Here is an 18,507-nt window from a genome sequence, read left to right on the forward strand (position 1 = left end):
CTCCTTGATAAGCTGATCTTCCAGCTGTTTATTTACATAAATATAAAAAAAAGCCTCTAAAACAGATTTGTGGCCATTTCATTTAGTGTGTGTTGGTGGGGGTGGGGGAGGGGTTGCATGCGCACGCACAACCTTGATTTGGGAACAGCCTGAAGATATGAAGTGCCACATGTCTGAAAGTTGTTACTTTTGCATTACATCTTAAACTTTTGGATGAACTGTCTCCAGAAAAAAGTGGGCAAATTTGCCTGTTGCTTCAGGTTTTTGTCAGCGCCATAGCTGTTGTGTTGTGGCTGTCAATATCTTTGTTGTGTTCTTCATAAGTAACAGTGTCTGCAAGAAAGTGCTGTTAACATTGTTGGTGGAGCAGCTCACCAAGTACAGTTCACCAAATCCTGCATACAGAACTAAGTAGGTTCAAATTTGAAATTGTCCTAAAGGGTACCCATATGTCCACTTGTAATGATGGTAATGTAAGAAATTAACCCACAACCACATAATACCTGTGTAGATTTGCAAAGATAAATATTGTAAAGTATAATTTTAAAGTAGAGAATATGGAATTTTGTATTTTGATAACAATGTAAATACATAATGTCTTCAGATTTACACATATACTACCCATTTCATCATCAAGCTTAAATCTGCCAGTTCCATGATTATTAGTTATGTTTACAGATTAGAACTTCCAGTTTTAAATTGAACTTCAAAATGAATTTGAATTTATCATTCCTGAAATATGATGACTTGGAGATTATCTTAAAAGAATTTAATCAGATAGGATATGAAAACTCAATATTAATTGCACATGGAATATATGGCTGTTTATGATTGAGGAACATTTAAGACATTTTCTGGCTGCAATCCCAGAACTGGAGGCCTTAGTTTGTTGAATCTATTGTGTTAGAGACAAAGATGTAACAAACAAATATGACATTTTTGCACTGGCACGTAATATAAGATGATAAGTAGATAAATGTAGTTTGTTTTCAAAAATTCTAATCTATTCTATAATCTTTTCTAATCTAATCCCTAGGAGAGCCCTAATCCTCTGTGCTGTATTGTACTGTACTTGTTGTCTGGGACTTGCACAAGTACTGCCTGAAGGTAAGATGCATCTCATTAATACAAAAACTGCAGGATTGGAAATCTGAAGTAAAACCAAAAGATGAAGGAGATACTTAGCATTTTTATGCAGCATTGAAGGGTGGGGGGGGGGGAAGAAGCAAATTTAACTTTTTCAAAGCATTTAGTATTTGAAATTAATTCATGACATGGCAATGGTTCAAATAAAAAAGAAGTGGGGTTTTGAAGAATGAAAATGGAAATAGTAGTGTTATTATTTGAAACTGTTGACATGTTTTTGGTGTGTTTTCTGTACCACGGGACGGGGCCCTGAACTGGTTGAAACTGGGAGTGGGGGCATTGTGGATCGTGGTTTAGTGAGTTCCGAGGATTAGCAGAGATATTGAGGGATAGTGATAGGGTGCACTGAAGGATAATTGCGGAGTATTGGACAACTATGTATAAGATCAGTGGGTGAGGCAGCTTTTCGGTTCCTTGAGGAATCTGTGGGGACCAGAGGGGCTGGTGTGTTTAGAAACTTGAAGGGCTGGTGGATGGAGGACAGAATGGTGAATTGGTGTAGGTTTGGCAAAATGTCAAGTTAGGATAAATCAATGTACTGTTTTGTAGTTTCCTTGGGAGTTTGGAGGCTAGTTGGTTAGTTGTTGGGATTCTGAATATTGTGTGTGTGGGGAGGTGTCTCAAAAATAAAAATAAAATAGATATGGGATTTAGTTTTTCTAAAATTGAATAACAATAGTTATTTTCTGGCCATCTTGTTTTGATCTCCCTTTGAAAAGTGAGTTGCACAAGCAATTATGTAAATTGATACATATCTGATGTGCATGTATCCAGTTTCCTCCCCCAGTCTAGACTTACCGCTTGGTAGGTTAATTAGTCATTGTAAATTGTCCTGTGGTTAGGCTAGGGTTAAATTAGGGGATTGCTGGGCAGCGTAGTTTGAAGGGCCGGAAGGGCCTATTCTGTACTGTATGTCAACAAAATAAAATTGGAAAAAAAAAACAAAAAGCATAACTCATTCCAGGAATTATTATATATTTCCAAGTCAGGACAATGTTTCATGAGAGCCTGCAGATAGTGGTGTTTGAATGAGTCTAGACCCCTCCTTTTAAGAGACTGAAAATTTGGAATAAATGTCAAAGATTCAGAGGCAAATAATTAAATTGCATTTTATAGGTTGTATACACTGTGGATCTAGTGCACTTGCCAAAAGAAGTGATTGATAATGTTTTGAATGGGATAACAGTCAAATGAGCTGTTTTGTCCCAGATGGTGTCAAGCTTTTTAAATGTTTTTAATGTGGTTAGGGCTGAAGAGATTCAATTACTGTATTGTTGAAGTGCATCCCATAGCTGGTGAAGAACATGTCAAACGGTCAAAGTGCAACCATCTGCATTCTGTAACATTGGACTGCAAATAACGTGTTTTCTATCGGAGGCCTGTTGACTTCAGTTTTAGCAGGGCCTCACTCAGTGAAATGCTGATATCAAGGTGAATCACTCTCACCATTTATTTTCCACATCTCACTGGAAAACAGTTTTTCAGTCAACATTTAAGCCAAGGGCTGTGTATTCATTATTTCAGTAATATTTGAGTAATATTGTAAATATATTGTTTGATTAAGCATTCTTTGTTATTTACGTAATGCATTGTAGGTTATATGTAAAAGTACATAAATGGCATACACCAATATGTTATCACGTCATACGAGCATGCCTCGCTTAAAGTAAAATGAAGTTAGACTCGTTTTCTCAGTTCCTTTGTTTTTCTTCCAATTAGTTTTGTGTTTTTGAGTTACAAAACATAACAGTGGTGAAAAGGAAGATTGAACTAAACCCAGGGCAGCTACCTACCTTTTGAAGTGTGTTAAAATAAAAGCACAGCAAGAAATGGTTCAGTAAAAAACAGTGCAGACATTTTTCTTTGGAGAAGCATATTTTCTTTGCAAAGAGAAGAATAATTGAGTTAAAAAAGGGTAGTAAACAGAAGAATTCATAGGTTCATAAACAGTACTGGATGATAATAATCATAAATAATAAAAATGAGCAGAAATAGCTGGCTACTTCAGAAAGATGGATGTATTCCATTGTATTACAGGTAACTGGCTCATATATACTGAGCAATTGCGCAGTATTTTCAAGCAAATGGAATAGCCAATGAGAAACAAGTACCAGTTTTCCTGAATGCGTTGGTGGAAAAGCATACAGTTTGCTTTGAAGTTTAACTGCTCCAAATAAACCAGCCAAAATGAGTTTTGCTGATATTGTGAAAGTAATGCAGGAAAATTTAGAACTGAAAATTGATTGCCAAATACTTCAGGTTTCATAAGCAAAATCAAACCAAAAGGGAGTCCATTCCAGCATATTTGGCTGAATTGAAGAAGGCTGACTGAGCATTGTCAGTTCAGTGATGGGCTTAATGATGCACTGAAATATTGTTTAGTTTGTGGAATCTTACAGGAAAGCATTCAAAATGACTCCTAACTGAAGCATAATTTACATTTAAAAGAGCAGTTGAAATAGCTGTATCAATGGAAACAATAGACAGAGATGCAATTGAGTTGCAGTCACTAATAAATGTGAGCATGAACAAGATTGCAACATCTAAACAAAAACATACTTGGCTGAACAAATTGTATTGCTGTTATGGGTAGGGCTGATATACACCAGACCAACAATTAAGGGCGAAACTTGCAGAAAATGCGACAAAGAAGGACACATACAAAGAGTATGTTGGGCAGACAAAAATAAATGGACTGCACAAAGAAGCGAAAAAGATAAAAGGTCAAGTTGCAGTTTGAAAAAGAGTACTAATCTGAATGCTGTTGATGAAAAATCCGATAATGATGGGAGTGACACAGGACTGAGTAGCCTTGAGATTTGCAATGTGGATTACAAGCAATATAGTTTACAGCAGAAGTGAATGACAAATTAATTAAAATAGAATTGGAAACTGCCTCAACTGCTTCAGTCATTCCACAAAATCAGTTTGAATGGCATTTTGAAGATACTGAACAGAAGCCTTCAAATATCTAACTAAAAACATATAATGGAGAAAAGATCATTCCTGTGCGACTGACATTTGCAACAGTGAAATACGACAACCAAAAAGCCACATTTGGGCTTGTATGTGGTAAACCAGGAGGGTCAGCATTGTGGAGAGGTGACTGGCTGAGACAACTATAATTTGATTGGAGATCCATCCACAATTTGCATGCCACGCCCCCTGCAATAGAGTCAACAAAGCACATTAAGAAAGGAACTGGATGATGCCACATCAGTGTTCAAGGGTGACACTGGAAAACTCAAATATATCAAGAGTAGAATAGTGTTAGATGAAAATGCCACACCCAGGTTTTGCAAAGTCAGTCCGGTTCCTTATACCATCTGTGACAAAATAGCTGGTGAGCTAGATCACATGGAGGCCGAAGAAATTCTTTCCAAGGTTGAGTGAAGCCCATTGACAACTCAAGTAAGCAAGAAGAATGAATTTGTCAGGATCTGTGGTGATTTTAAGGCCAACATCAACCCAGTACTGAAAATTGATCAACACCCTCTGCCCAGGATAGAGGAAATCTTTGCAAACCTTTCTGGAGGGAAACACTTCAGCAAAGTGGACTTAGCTGAGGCCCACTTACAGATGAAGATGGAAGAAGAGTCCAAAGTGTTTCCAACCATAAACACTCACGAAGGGTTTTATCACTATAATAGACTCATTTTTGGAGTAACATCTGCACCTGCACTCTGGCAAGAAGCTATAGATCAGGTGCTGCAAGGCTGCCAGGCACTCAATTTTACCTGGATGACATCATTGTTATCAGTAAGGAAGACAAGGAACATCTCCAAAATCTCAAGACAGTGTTAAAAAGAGCAGAAGATTACGGTCTCAGAGCACCATGCAACAAGTGTGAATTCCTTAAACCAAGCATTACTTACTGTGGTCACACCATTGATGCAAAAGGATTATACAAGTATGCTGAAAAAAATTCAAGCACTGGTGGATGCCCCAAGGTCAAAGAACATGTCACAGTAGTGGTCCTTTTTAGGATTTGTCAATAACTTAAAATAGATACTTGTCAAACCTGATTATGTGCTCCACCCCTTATTCCAGATCAGGAAGAAATGGCAATGCAGTGTAAGGTGGCTTTCCAAAAGGAAAAGGAAATGGTGATGTTAAACACTGTAGTCACTTGTTATGATTCACACCATCCAGTGAAGCTTGCCATGCACTGTTAAGATGCCAACATGTCCAGAAGAAAGGTGCCCAGAGCTGTCAGAACCACTCCCTGCTGTGCCAGAATCAGCTCCTACAACCATCACAGAGGAAGCCCCAGAACCTGAGATTATTTCACAGCCATGAGGTTCTTCTGCAAGCAGAGGGACCCCCACCCCCACTTTGTTAGGAGAGGCATTATCCCACAAGAATAAGAAATCCTTCACAGCGATTAAATCTATTGACCTGAATGGGACAATTTAAAATTTACTGTGATGAGTATATAAATTGAGAGGCATTCTATATTGAGTTGGAGTTTATAGCTAATTAGGGAGGAGTGTTGTGTATTTAATATTTCAGTAATATCTGAGTAATATTGTAAATATTTTGTTTGAGGATTCTTTGTTATTTACAAAATGCATTGCAGGTTATGTTCAAAATTACGTAAATGATATACATCAAAAATGCCACCACATCATATGTATGTGCCTCGGTTAAAGTAAAAACAAAGTTAGACTCGCATTCTCGGCTCCCTTGTTTTTCTTCCAATTAGTTTTATGTTTTGGAGTTACAAAACATAACGCCAATGATATAATGGGTTCTGGAGCTGCATGGTTCCAGTGAAACTCAATTAGAATTTAGAATTAGAATTGGAATTTATTTAAATCTTACATCCATCCCACAACATGAGGGTGTAAAAATATTTGTGTTATGATTCCATCGCAATGTGAATTTAAAAGTCTAATGGCTTGTAGAAAGAAGCTGTCCTGTAGCCTGTTGGTCCTGGCTTTTAATGCTGCGGTACCGCTTGCCAGACGGAAGCAGCAAGAACAGTTTATGGTTGGGGTGACTGGTGTCCCCAATGATCTTCCAGGCCTTGTTTCTGCACCTGCTGCTGTAAATGTCCTCAATGGAGGGACGTTCACATCCATAGATGCACTGGTCAGTCCGTACCACTCTCTGCAGTGCCCAGCTATCAAGGTTGGTGCTGTTCCCCTACCAGGTGGTGATACAGCCAGTCAGGATGCTCTCAATGATACTCTTGTAGAATGTCTTGAGGATTTGGGGCCCATGCTGAACTTCTTCAGTTGCCTGAGGTGGAAGAGATGCTGTTGAGCTTTTTTTTGCCACAAAGCCAGGTGTACAGTCCAAGTGGGATCATCGGTGATGTGTATACCGAGGAACTTGAAACTATTCACCCTCTCAAATACAGACCTGTTGATGTTGATTGGGTCAAGCTTGTCTCTGTTCTCCTGTAATCCACAATCAGCTCTTTTGTTTTTTGGACATTGAGGGAGAGGTTGTTATTTTGGCACCACTGTGTCAGGGTATCAACCTCTCCTCTGTAGGCTGTCTCATTACCGCTAGAAATAAGGCCGATCAAAGTCATGGCACCTGCTAATTTGATCAGCAGACTGGAGCTGTGTGTGGAAGCACAGTCATGAGTGTAAAGGGCGTAGAGAAGGGGACTCAAACACAACCCAGTGGGGGGCACCTGTGTTGAGGGTCAGAGGGGCAGAGGTGAGGGAGCTCTGACAATCTGACTATCAGAAGGTTATTGCTTCACATGTTTGCTAAAACCACAGTTACCACTGTTAGGCTTCTCAGTGTCATATTTTTGTGTTGTTGTTGGTGCTATGATCTGAAGGGGTCATTTTTGTGATTCTGAATTATTGATGGCTTTGTTTCCCAGTTATCAGCTTTCATTTTCTTTTTGGTAGTGCAGGTGATGAAGTTTAAATATGGGCTGATGTTTTTCAATGTATAGGTCAAACCCAACCACTTTAAATTTGTCTTTTAATATCTTTGCATTGTACGTATTCTATCTTTTAATTGCTTCACAGCATTATTTAGAGAATTGAAAGTTATGAAGTTAAAAGTGTCCAAATCTCAAGCAAAAGTTAAACGGCTGGAAAAACTCAGCATGTCAAGCAGCATCTGTGGAAACAAAGGGATAGTCAACATTCCGGGTCAAGACCGTGCATCAGGACACTGGTGCCGGGTCTCAGCCTGAAAAATCAGCTAGCCCTTTCCTTCCACAGATGCTGCTTGGCATGCTGAGTTCTTACAACAGTTTACTAAAAGTTATTGACTGGCTATTGCATCATATCTGTTCATCAGTTCAATTCCAGGCCCTTTTTTGATCAAAGTAAAACAGTTCAAATCTACCATACTATCTGGTGTGAAATATTTTAATTTGCAATATGATAATATTTCACTTGTGGCTCTGTTTATTTTAAATTTGTGACCTTAATTTTTGCTATTGTCATTTGCAATACCATTATAAGATTTTAAACAAATCTTTCACTAATGTTCCCAGACTCAAATATAACCTACTGATTTGTGAAGCATTGAAGGCCAATATGTGCTATTTTCAGTGAATTATGTTGGCAATGGCAAGCTTGCATGAAAATAGCTCAGGACTGGTTTGACCTTTGTTAAAATAGTTTCTCAGGGAATAGGTTGGCAACAGAAAGAATTGTAACTCATCTATTAAATACAGTACTGTGTATAAAAACACAAGTCTACAGATACACATATCATGGCAGGATATAAACCGGCAACAATTACAGGATCATATATTCCTTTGTTTAATTTCTCCCTTTATTGTCGGAAATGTTTGCAGTTTGCAATCAGGATGTTTCAGTGTAAGTGACCCTTGAGGAACAAAAATCTTTTGCGTTAGGATGAAAACAGGTCAAGAAAAGCCCTGAAGAACAAAAGTTGTAACCGTAAATTATCAGTCATCAGATGTGACAGATGTATACTGTTGGGTTATGGCAAATACTGATAAATTTATTTCCTAATTTAAACATGCTTTCTGTACCAAAGAATGTCTTTTTGTAATGAATCCATTCTTAATTCAGCATGTCCCCTTCCCAATTTTGTTTGGCATTTTTAAACTTTTGAGCACAATACCTTGTTCCACTCCTTGAAGCTCACCTGCATCCTTACAGGTCCCTGGTTATGTTTCTTTCTGTTGTTCTTTGGTACCCACAATTTTAGATGAAATGGCTTCTCATTCTGTTGTGATGCCATTGACTCTACTTTTGATTTCCTTGGTCTTCTGACTCAAACAGTTACACCAAATATATAAACTCATTCTCACGCTTAACCTCTCTCTGGAGATGTCGCATAATACAATTGTTAACCTGTGTTCTTGAAACCCACCTTTACTTCTTTCAGCACCCTCATCTGAGCTAAACTCTGATTTTAAAATTTCATTTATTTTAACATTATTTTGAGATTTATGGGAAACAGGAGTAGAGAATAGTTAAGATAAATGATGGAATGTAGGGAATTCCAGAATTCCTTGGTATTCTGGGAATCCCAGGGGCGTGGAAGTATTTTCAAATTTAACAGTAGGTCCTCTATTTTCTTTCTGTTTCATTTTTCATCAAACATCTGGCTTGTTTGATAGGCAGCCAGGATGGAGGGAAAACTGGGATGGATTGCTGGGCCTCGTCCTCAGAACAGTGACTTCAGTGGGGATGCTTGCTGGCACAATTGTATACGGCAGTGGATATATTTGAGAGCTTAGTTGCATTTCAGCTTGGCGTGACCTGCAAGCAGCACTATAAAACACAGTTACCTGGTTCATCAACTTCTCTGCCATGTTTCATGCAGTCAGAGAAGCCAGCCATGAACTTAGATTGAGAGTTACTAAGTGTATACTGGGACTCTAGTTTAATTTGATAAGCAGGTGGCCTACCTCTTATGAACGGGATGCTGGCATAGCACGCAGTCTTCTTGGGCACAACAAGTGATTCTCGGTATTCCTTGTGTATTTCCCCTTGCTAATGCTTGCAATCTCCTCAGCCCTGCACTGTCTGAAATTTGTTGTGCATTTCTTAGCTCTGCTGTTAGCAACTTCCATTTACTTTTGTTCTAACCTCTGGAATTCTCTTCCTAAATCTGGCTGCCTAGTTTTAGGATAGCTGTCTCTGACTATGGTTTTTATTATCTGAACTTGTACTTACTCATCGAGCTCACTGTTGGATATAATTTCACAGTTGCTTGTCTGAACCATGTTGAGATTGTTTACTTTGTTAAAGGCACTTTAAGGATTTTTTTCTGATTATTACTACATTTATAGACTGTATATCTTTTCTGCTGTGCAGTGTCTCTACTACTATACAAAATGCTATTGCCAAGTGATAACGATGCTTCCTGATGGATTTGGTCCATCTGAAGAGCGAGAGGTCAGGAGTTCAAATCCTGGATGAGTCACGTTTTAATTAGTTGAGATGAGCTAGTGTGACAAGCACAGGAAAATCTGCAGATCCAGAGCAGCACACACAAAATGCTGGAGGAACTCAGAATTTGCAATAGATTGGTGTATTTGGATTACAGGGAGAGTTTGATAAAGTCCTTCTCAGGAGGTTGCTATTCAGGATTAGAACACATGGAATGTTTTGAACTATACTTGTGTGGATTAAGTGTTAGTTAATGAATGGGAAACAAAGGGTGGGAATAAATGAAGTCTTCTCAGGTTGTCAGGCTGTGACTAGTGGGGTATTACTAAAGATGAGGGAAATGCCGCCAGTATTATCCCAGGCTGAGGTGACTTTGCTCTAGCAAAAGGCACCAGGTCAGATATTGGATCTTCACACACACTATTTAAGACCATAATACCATAAGATATAGGAGCAGAAGAAGGCCATTCAGTCTGCTCCACCATTCAATCATGGGCTGATTCAATTCTTCTAGTCATCCCCAATCGCCTGCCTTCTCCCCTGGGTATACTCTTTGATGCCCTGGCTAATCAAGAACCTATCTATCTCTGCCTTAGATGCACCCAATGTCTTGGCCTCCACAGCTGCTCGTTGCAATAAATTCCACAAATTTATCAGCCTCTGACTAAAGTAATTTTAACACATCTCTGTTCTAAATGGATGTCCTTCAATCCTGAAGTCTTGCCCTCTTGTCCTAGATTCCCCCACCATGGGAAATAATTTTGCCATGTCTAATCTGATCAGGCCTTTTAACAGTCGGAATGTTTTTATGAGATCCCCCTCATTCTCCTGCACCCCAGGGAATACAGTCCAAGAGCTGCCAGACGTTCCTCATACGGTAACCCTTTCATTCCTTAGAGGTGTAGTCTTTAGAGAGACAGTGTAACCACCCCCTCTTCCCACTGACTTCCCTCATTATCACTACTCCTCAACAGAATATTCAGATGTAAACAACGTTGGGACAACTAATAGAAACAGCAAACATGGTTGCTTGAGACACACAAAGTAATGGTCACTTTGAGTCACTGTGATGAGCAGCTCCTGATCATCACTCATAGACACTGATGGCAGAGGATAGCACTTCCAGTGTAATACAGGCAGAATATAGTCACTATATAAGGGCTGTATGAAAGTTCACACTTCTGCTATGTGAGCTCAGGCTTCTGTCAACATGAATTCCACTGCGCGAAGAGGTTTTGAGGGTGTTAAGTCATTCCAGCAACTTATCGTTCAGCAGATTAATGTGATTGCTGATTATTTATCTGAGCTGAGTTGTAATAATTGCCTAGAACCTTATATTCCATCTGGGTAGTCTCCAACCTGATGGCAAGTACATCGATTTCTCGAAATTCCGCTATTGACCCCTCTCTCCTTTACCATTCTCCATTCCCATTTCCCTCTATCACCTTCTCTCCTTACCTGCCCATCACCTCCCTTTGGGGCTCCTCCTCCCTATCTTGTGCATAGAACATGAACCTTGTTCTTCTCCGAGGGTAACAACGTCTGTGCTTTCTCTCCATTACCACTCTTTTAGCAGATCATTATTGCTTCTAGGCAAACTGGCTTCAATTCATATAGTGAGAGTGCATGGAAACCACCCTTCATCTTATTGATTCCACACTGACCATCAAGCACTTGTTCACACTATTTCTGTCCAATTCCCGTTTTTGTACTCCCTGCATCCCCATTAACTCCATTCAGGTTCTACCACTTATCTACATACCAGAGCAAGCTCTGGTAACCAATTGATCAACCAACCTGCATGAGTTGGGATGTGGGAGAAAAGCAATGCTGCCATCAGGAAACGTGCGAATTCCACATAAATACCACTAAAGGTCAGGGACAATATGTCAACTCCATGGACAGAGCACAAGAGGACAGGATTGAATCTGAATTGCAAAAGATATGGAACTGTACTAGCAGTGCTAAGGTGCCAGTGAGATTCGGCAATCCGAAACCTGCTCATCAAGAAAGTAGATAAGAAGTAAGAGTAGGACTAGGATGGTTGCCTATCGAACCTGCTCTGCCATTCACTAAGATCACAACTAATCTGGCTGTGGGCTCAGCTAGACAAACCAGGTTTTCCCCATCACCTTTAGATTTAGATTATGAGGACACACAGTCCTCTTTTATTGTCATTTAGTAATGCATGCATTAAGAAATGATACAATATTCCTCCGGTGTGATATCACAGAAACACAGGACAGACCAAGACTGAAAAACTGACAAAAACCACATAATTATAACATATAGTTACAACAGTGCAAGCAATACCATAACTTGATAAAGAACAGGCCGTGAGCACGGTTAAAAGTTCAAAGCCTCTCGGAAGTCCCACATCTCACGCAGACAGGAGAAGGAAGAAAACTCTCCCTGCCATGCCCGACCACAGTCCGACTCTGAGTCATCCGAAAACTTCGAGCTCCGACTAGCCCTCCAACACCGAGTACTGAGCACCATCTCTGCCGAATGCTTCGACCCCAGCCCCAGTCGCCAGCAGCAGGAAAAGCCAAGGATTTTGGGGCCTTCCCTCCAGAGATTCTTGATCGCACAGTAGCCGCGGCAGCAAACCAGGCATTTCAGAAGTTTCTCCAGATGTTCCTCCGTGCTCTCATGGCTGACACCAGCAAATCAGGATTATGCACGGCATTCTACTTACAAATACGATATCATTTCACTGGAGAGGCTACACGCACTGCGTCGTGCCGCCATCTTCTCCTCCCTCCTGAATTCTCCTACTATGAAAATTCTATTAGCTGGGTCTTAAGTATATTTAAAGAGGTAGCTTTTACTGCTTCCCTGGGGCAGAGAATTCCACAGATTTACTCCTTTCTGGAAAAACAGTTCCTCCTTATCTCCATTCTAAATCTATTCCTTGGAATCTTGAGGCTATGTCCCCTAGTTCTAGTCTCACCTACCAGTGCAAACAACTTCCTGCCTCTATCCTATCCATCTCTTTCATAATTTTATATGTTTCTATAAAATCCCCACTCATTTCCGTGAGTATATTTCCAGATGACTCAATCTCTCCTCGTGGGCTATCTCTGGAATCAGTATGGTCATCTATAGACCTGCTGACAGTTTTTCTTCATAGAATCTGTAACTTCCATCAAGGGAGCAACCATTTGATTTGTTTGACTGCAGGGAGCAGTGCTTAGAAGTAGTAGGGAAAGAAAAAACTTGCAGAACCTAGGAATTCTGAGGGTAGGACTATATTGAGTGGTCAATAATTCTCAGGTTTTGGCCTGGATTGATATATGAGTAGGTTAAATACCACAACTCTAACTTTCATGACTAGTGCTCAAGAGGATTTTGAAGTGATCAGCACCAAAGGGATATCAGTCATCCACCAGCCCTGAAGGCCAAGGTGTGGTTTATTAATGGTTTTTAGCTCCACTGGCACAGGTGAAGTGCCTTTGAAAATTGTCTCTGAATATATTGTTCCTCAGATAGTTAGAATAAGATAATTTCTCTTAGAAGACTCATGAAGGATTAACTCTCCCCCTGGTCAGAGCTCTTTGCTTCGCTGTTAACTTGCTTTGTGAAGGCAGTCTGGTCTTTGAGTGCAGGGATTATTATCAAAGATCCAAAGTGACCAGTACCAAAGCACCCGTGAATTTGAGAAATGGATAGTTTCATCTCATCAAATAGAAGACATCTTATTTGTTCCATCTCCACAATGATGCCAACAAGCTATATTCCAACTGAATTGCCAACAAACCTTTAAGAAATGGACAATCCCATTAAATAGTGCAAGTGTGAATTCTCTCCCTATTGCTTGACCCTGCCTTCTTATGTATGGCCATATTGTTTTATTAGTTCCACCCACATTAACTAAACTGACAGGGTAGATGTCAAATATATCATGGAGCAATTATTGCCATCACCCTTGTGAGATTTGGGCACATACCATGCCCTGAACCAAGCAGTTTATTTTTTACAATTGGAATTATTTTGCAAGACCTGTTATAAACTACTTAACACCTGGAGTTGATTTTCTAAGCCACTCAGGATCTAACTAACCTGTGCTAAGGGATTGCATTTCTGGGCATAGGTAACAAATGTATCTGCATTGGATCTATCTCGGTCATGTACTTTCCTCATTTATTGCAACTCTAAGCGAGTTTCTTTTTAGATTGAATAAAGAATGAATGATGTGAGCCCTGCATTAAACAGAGAGATACAACTAAAAGACTGAAAGCTCAGCTCAGAATTTTAGAAGGCCCTATTTATTCCAATAAATTTTTTCTTATATTTATTTCAGACAAATAATTTGTAGTAATAATATTGTTCTCTTGAATGAGTAGATCATTTCTGTTTTTCTGATTTATCATGCAGGGCAATTACTTTTTTAACATTCTTCCTTGTGTTGAGAAACTTTGATCCCTACTGAGAACATTCATATGTAGTCTACTGTTAAAACCGTCTCCAAGAAATTTTGTTGTAGCAGTCATTCCAAATAGTTTTCTACTCAATAATTCATCAGCTTTCTCAATTTATTATTTCAGTAAGTAGTTTCAGATTGAAATTAGTGAAAAAGCAGTACAGTAAGTCCCCGGGTTAAGAATGTCTGACTTACAGACAACTTGTACTTACGAACGGCCTGCCCTGAGGCCTATTATATTAAAATTTTGAGTTAAATACAATGGTTCGTCGGCTCGAGGAAGGAGAACGCCGTCCGCCATTTTAAGTCAGATCACTTTGCCGTTAACACTGTGTTGAGTGTGTAACTTTGTATTTGGCTTAAATTTTTCTCTTATTTACCCTTGTAACCATGCCTCCAAAGCGTAAATCCGATGCAAGTGCTGGTGATACATCAAAGGAAAGGAAAACAATCACGATTGAAAATAAAGTGGAAATAATAAAGCGATCGGAAAGAGCTGAAATGCCATCGGTCATTGGAAAAGCTTTAGGCTAGTCGGTCAACGATCGGAACAATTTTAAAGGATAAAGTGAGAATAGTGGAGCATGTGAAAGGTCCTGCCCTGGTGAAAGCTATATTTATTACTAAGCAACGCAGTGGTTTAATTATTGAAATGGAAAGGCTGTTGATAATTTGGTTAGATGATCAAAATCAGCGTAATATGCCTATTAGCCTTACTTTAGTGCAAGAAAAAGCTCGAAGCCTTTTCAATGATTTAAAAGCTGCATGTGCAGCAAGTGAAGGTGATTGTGATGAAGAATTTGTTGCGAGTAGGGGTTGGTTCAATTGTTTCAAAGTGAGGGCAAACTTACATAATATTAAAGTGCAAGGTGAAGCAGCGAGTGCCAATGTAAGTGCTGCGAGTGATTCTCCTGAAATGTTGAAAAAAAATTATTGAGGAGGGAGGTTATTTGCCAGACCAAATATTTAATGTAGACGAGACTGGCTTATTTTGGGAAAAAAATGCCTGAAAGGACCTACATTTCGAAAGAGGAAAAAAGTGTACCAGGGCATAAGGCATCGAAGGATAGGCTAACGTTATTGCTCGGGAGTAACGCATCCGGGGATCTCAAGCTCAAGCCTTTGCTTGTGTATCGCTCCCTAAATCCGAGGGCACTTCGCCGTATCATTAAGGCATCTCTTCCTGTTATTTGGAAGGCAAATGCAAAAGCTTGGGTTACAATTGCCAGCTTTGGATTTGGAAGTGTTTCTTAAGTGTTTTATATGCATAGAAAGGTAAAATATATACTATATACTAAGGCAAACATTTGACTAACTGATGCTAAATAAGAACCGTATGTACCTGTTCCAATTTACCTACAAATTTGACTTAAAGACAGATTTAGGAACAGATCTCGTTCCTAACCCGGGGACTGCCTGTAGTATATTTCACGAATTGGGTTAGCAGACTAGATTGAGTACCGGACTGAATCTGGCATGAGAAATTACTTCCAAAGCACTTGTATTCCGGACTAATTGTATACATGGCATCTAAGGCCAATTTCTATAGCATTATTTATTCTGTACTGGACCTTTACATGTCTGAAACCTGTGGCCTGGAAATTCCTTTTCAAAGCTCCCAATGAAACAATTGATGGGATGAATGAAAATTGGCTGAACCGATACTGTAGTAGAGCAATACTACTTGCTGCTTGTTTGGAAATTTATGCCCAGATGCTTTGGGATCATTTTCCTTTCCTTTGCATGTTTTTCTCTTGTAAAACTCTCTAAATATTTAACTACTTTTAACATCTTTAATATTTAATATTTGTAATCCAGGGAGTGTGAAGCGCAGAATCAAATATCGCTGTGATGATTGTACGTTCTAGTACCAATTGTTTGGCGACAATAAAGTATAAAGTATAGATAATAATAATAGAACATTTATCTCTAGTGTGATTTTTCAGCCTCACTAGTCTAAAAACAACAGTTCTTGTTCATTTGCCAAACAACCAATTGTAATAGTTCAATGGTTCAATTTAATATCAGAGAATGTATACAGTATACAACCTAAAATTCTTACTCTTCACAGACATCCACGAAACAGAAATAAAACCCAAAGAATGAATAACAGAAACATTTGAATCCCAAAGCCCCCCCACTCCCATGCACAACCCTCTCCCCTCCCCGTCATGCAAACAATAGCAAAGCCCCCCCCAAAGAGACCATGATCTACAATCCATCAAAAGACCACAGCCCATCCCAACACTTCAGTATCTCAGACAGCAGAGAGAGACAGAAGCCGCTCCTGCAGCATCCATTTCCCACAGAGCCACGTTATTTAAGGATTACCACTCGTACTGCGCTGTTTGCCCTCCGTTTTGATCTGCAACTTAATGTGGCTTCAAATACAGGTCCTGCCCAGGTTACGAACGCCCGATTTCTGTACAACCTGTACATGCGAACAAGCATTTGGGAGATCGGATCAGCAAGATGGATTTGCTGAAGCTACAGGGCTACAGTCACCTCATATTGTGGTTTGAAATTTCCTGGTTACGAGCACTTTACACGCAGGGGCTCCCAACCCAGTGCCCACAGACCCATTGCGTAATGGTATTGGCCCATAGAAAAGATTGGGAAACCCTGATTTACAGGAACTTTGTCATAACTTGAGGAGGACCTGCATAAGTTAGAATGCTCTGCTTATGGACATCAAGGTCATGATCACCCATGGTATCGTAGCCTTAGAATCATCCCAGGCTGTACCCTGAAACATCAACTACACCTTAAACCTTTGGCTCATTGTTGTATTAGGCAATTCACCCAAAATCGATACTCTAGCAGAGTGCGATCAAGTGCATCGGCAGGTACAGGATGTTATAAGTATTGTTGTCTTTTCCAAAGTGCAAGCATTTGCGGACTATCTCCTTACCTGCCTCCCTTTCTGTCAGGAGAGCCAAGTTCTATCTCAGGAGTGGGAGGGTAAGAGCATGGGGGGCTGATGGGAGGAGAGAAGGAAGGATGGGAAGTGATAAAAGTCAAGAGAGAGGGAGTCATAAAGAATAACCCTGTAGGATACACTGTGAGTATTCAGGCCACTCTTGACTTCTAGGGAGCACTCTGCCACTGTGCCAACTCAACCACCTCCAGTGGCTATAGGGTGAATTCAGTAGCTGACACTGCATGGCATTTCACAAGGAAACGTGGCCAGGATGCTCTGGGAACTTGAAATTGAAGATTGAGGTGTTATGGAAATATTGGAGTAGTGCACCATTAAAATATAGGGAAAAAAACTGTGGTTGTAGCTCTTCCAATTGACCTTTCTGTTCACATTTCAATGTTTTAAAATCCATGTTTAGTGTATGAGTGCAGCCTGGTCTACTTTAGAAGCTGTGATTGTTTTTCCCAGAGGAATGATGGATTTCTCTCTTACCTCATTATTGTAGCAATTTCAGAGATGTCGGATGCCCTGCATGCTTTATATTCACTGAATAGGTCCATTTTACCTAAATGGATCATGTTCCCGGAGATCTTATAGGCAAAACAGTTTTTCTCTTGAAAAAGAGTGTATCAGAATTCAAAGAAATGTTTAAAACAGTAATTCCATGAGCTGAGCGAGTCAATGCTTCAGCAGGACAGTGATAGTTCTCTGCAAATATCAAATAACATTCATGAGCAATCAAATCATTTGTTATTAATTCAAGTTTTAATCCTTTCTTCACTGTAAGTGTTAAGAACATTGGTCCTAAACAGCAGTTTGCTTTTTGTTGAGTTGCACATTTATAAGCCTAAGCCCTCAAGATCTATCTGTCATGACATTTCTTCCCCCATTTATCCAAAGGTCATTGCTTCCTTCTCTTCCCCCCACCCCTCCTAACCCCCATGCTGTTACTCTCCTCTCGAGATACTACTTGGCTCTCATGACATCGGCACAAGATCGAAGTAAGTTGCAGAAACTTGTAAAATTAGTCAGCACCATCATGGGTACCAGCCTCCGTAGTGGCCCAGACATCTTCAAGGAGCGGTGACTTAGGAAGGCAGCGCCCATCAATAAGGACCCCCAACACCCAGGACATGCCCCCTTCTCATTGTTACCATTGGGAAGGAGGTAGAGAAGCCTAAAGGCACACACTCAGCGATTCAGGAACAGCTTCTTTCCTTCTGCCAACCGATTTCTAAATGGACATTCAACCCATGAACACTACCTCACTACTTTTTTTTTAAAATTATGTTTATATTTTGCATTATTTAATTTAACTTAATTATTTAATAGACATGTATATACTTTCAGTTTTTATTCTCTATATTTATTTATCACGTATTTCAGTGTACAGCTGCCATAAAACTAGTGAAGTTCATGACATTAAACCTGATTCTGATCTGACATTTGTGATCGCCAAATTATGGAGTAATGGTTGCCGTGTTTAATTTAATGAATCAGTAATCCAGAGATCTGGAGTATAGTGTAGAGTTCAAATGCCACCATGACAAACAGGGAATTTAAATATTGTTAATTAAATAAAAATTCTTGGAATTTTAAAGGGCATCTTTAACTCTGAGGAACTAAGATGAAAATCACAGAAAGTCACACATATTGAACAAACTATTCAA

At 39.6% G+C, this 18,507-nt stretch overlaps 1 protein-coding gene across 5 annotated transcripts in view; it reads left to right on the forward strand.

Moving 5' to 3' along the window:
* The window catches only part of col27a1b (collagen, type XXVII, alpha 1b), a 487,157-nt gene that overhangs the window by 30,810 nt on the left and 437,840 nt on the right, over positions 1-18,507 (forward strand). For all 5 annotated transcript variants that reach the window (XR_011882827.1, XM_072240297.1, XM_072240300.1 and 2 more), the window contains exon 2: positions 1,037-1,107. Coding sequence is in view for 4 of the 5 variants with exons in the window: in XM_072240297.1 (XP_072096398.1) it covers positions 1,037-1,107 (71 nt within the window). In the remaining variant the exon portion in view is untranslated. The remainder of the gene's footprint in view (positions 1-1,036; positions 1,108-18,507) is intronic.

Source organism: Mobula birostris, chromosome 22 (genome assembly GCF_030028105.1).
Source record: "Mobula birostris isolate sMobBir1 chromosome 22, sMobBir1.hap1, whole genome shotgun sequence".
NCBI classification, from domain to species: Eukaryota; Metazoa; Chordata; class Chondrichthyes; order Myliobatiformes; family Myliobatidae; genus Mobula; species Mobula birostris.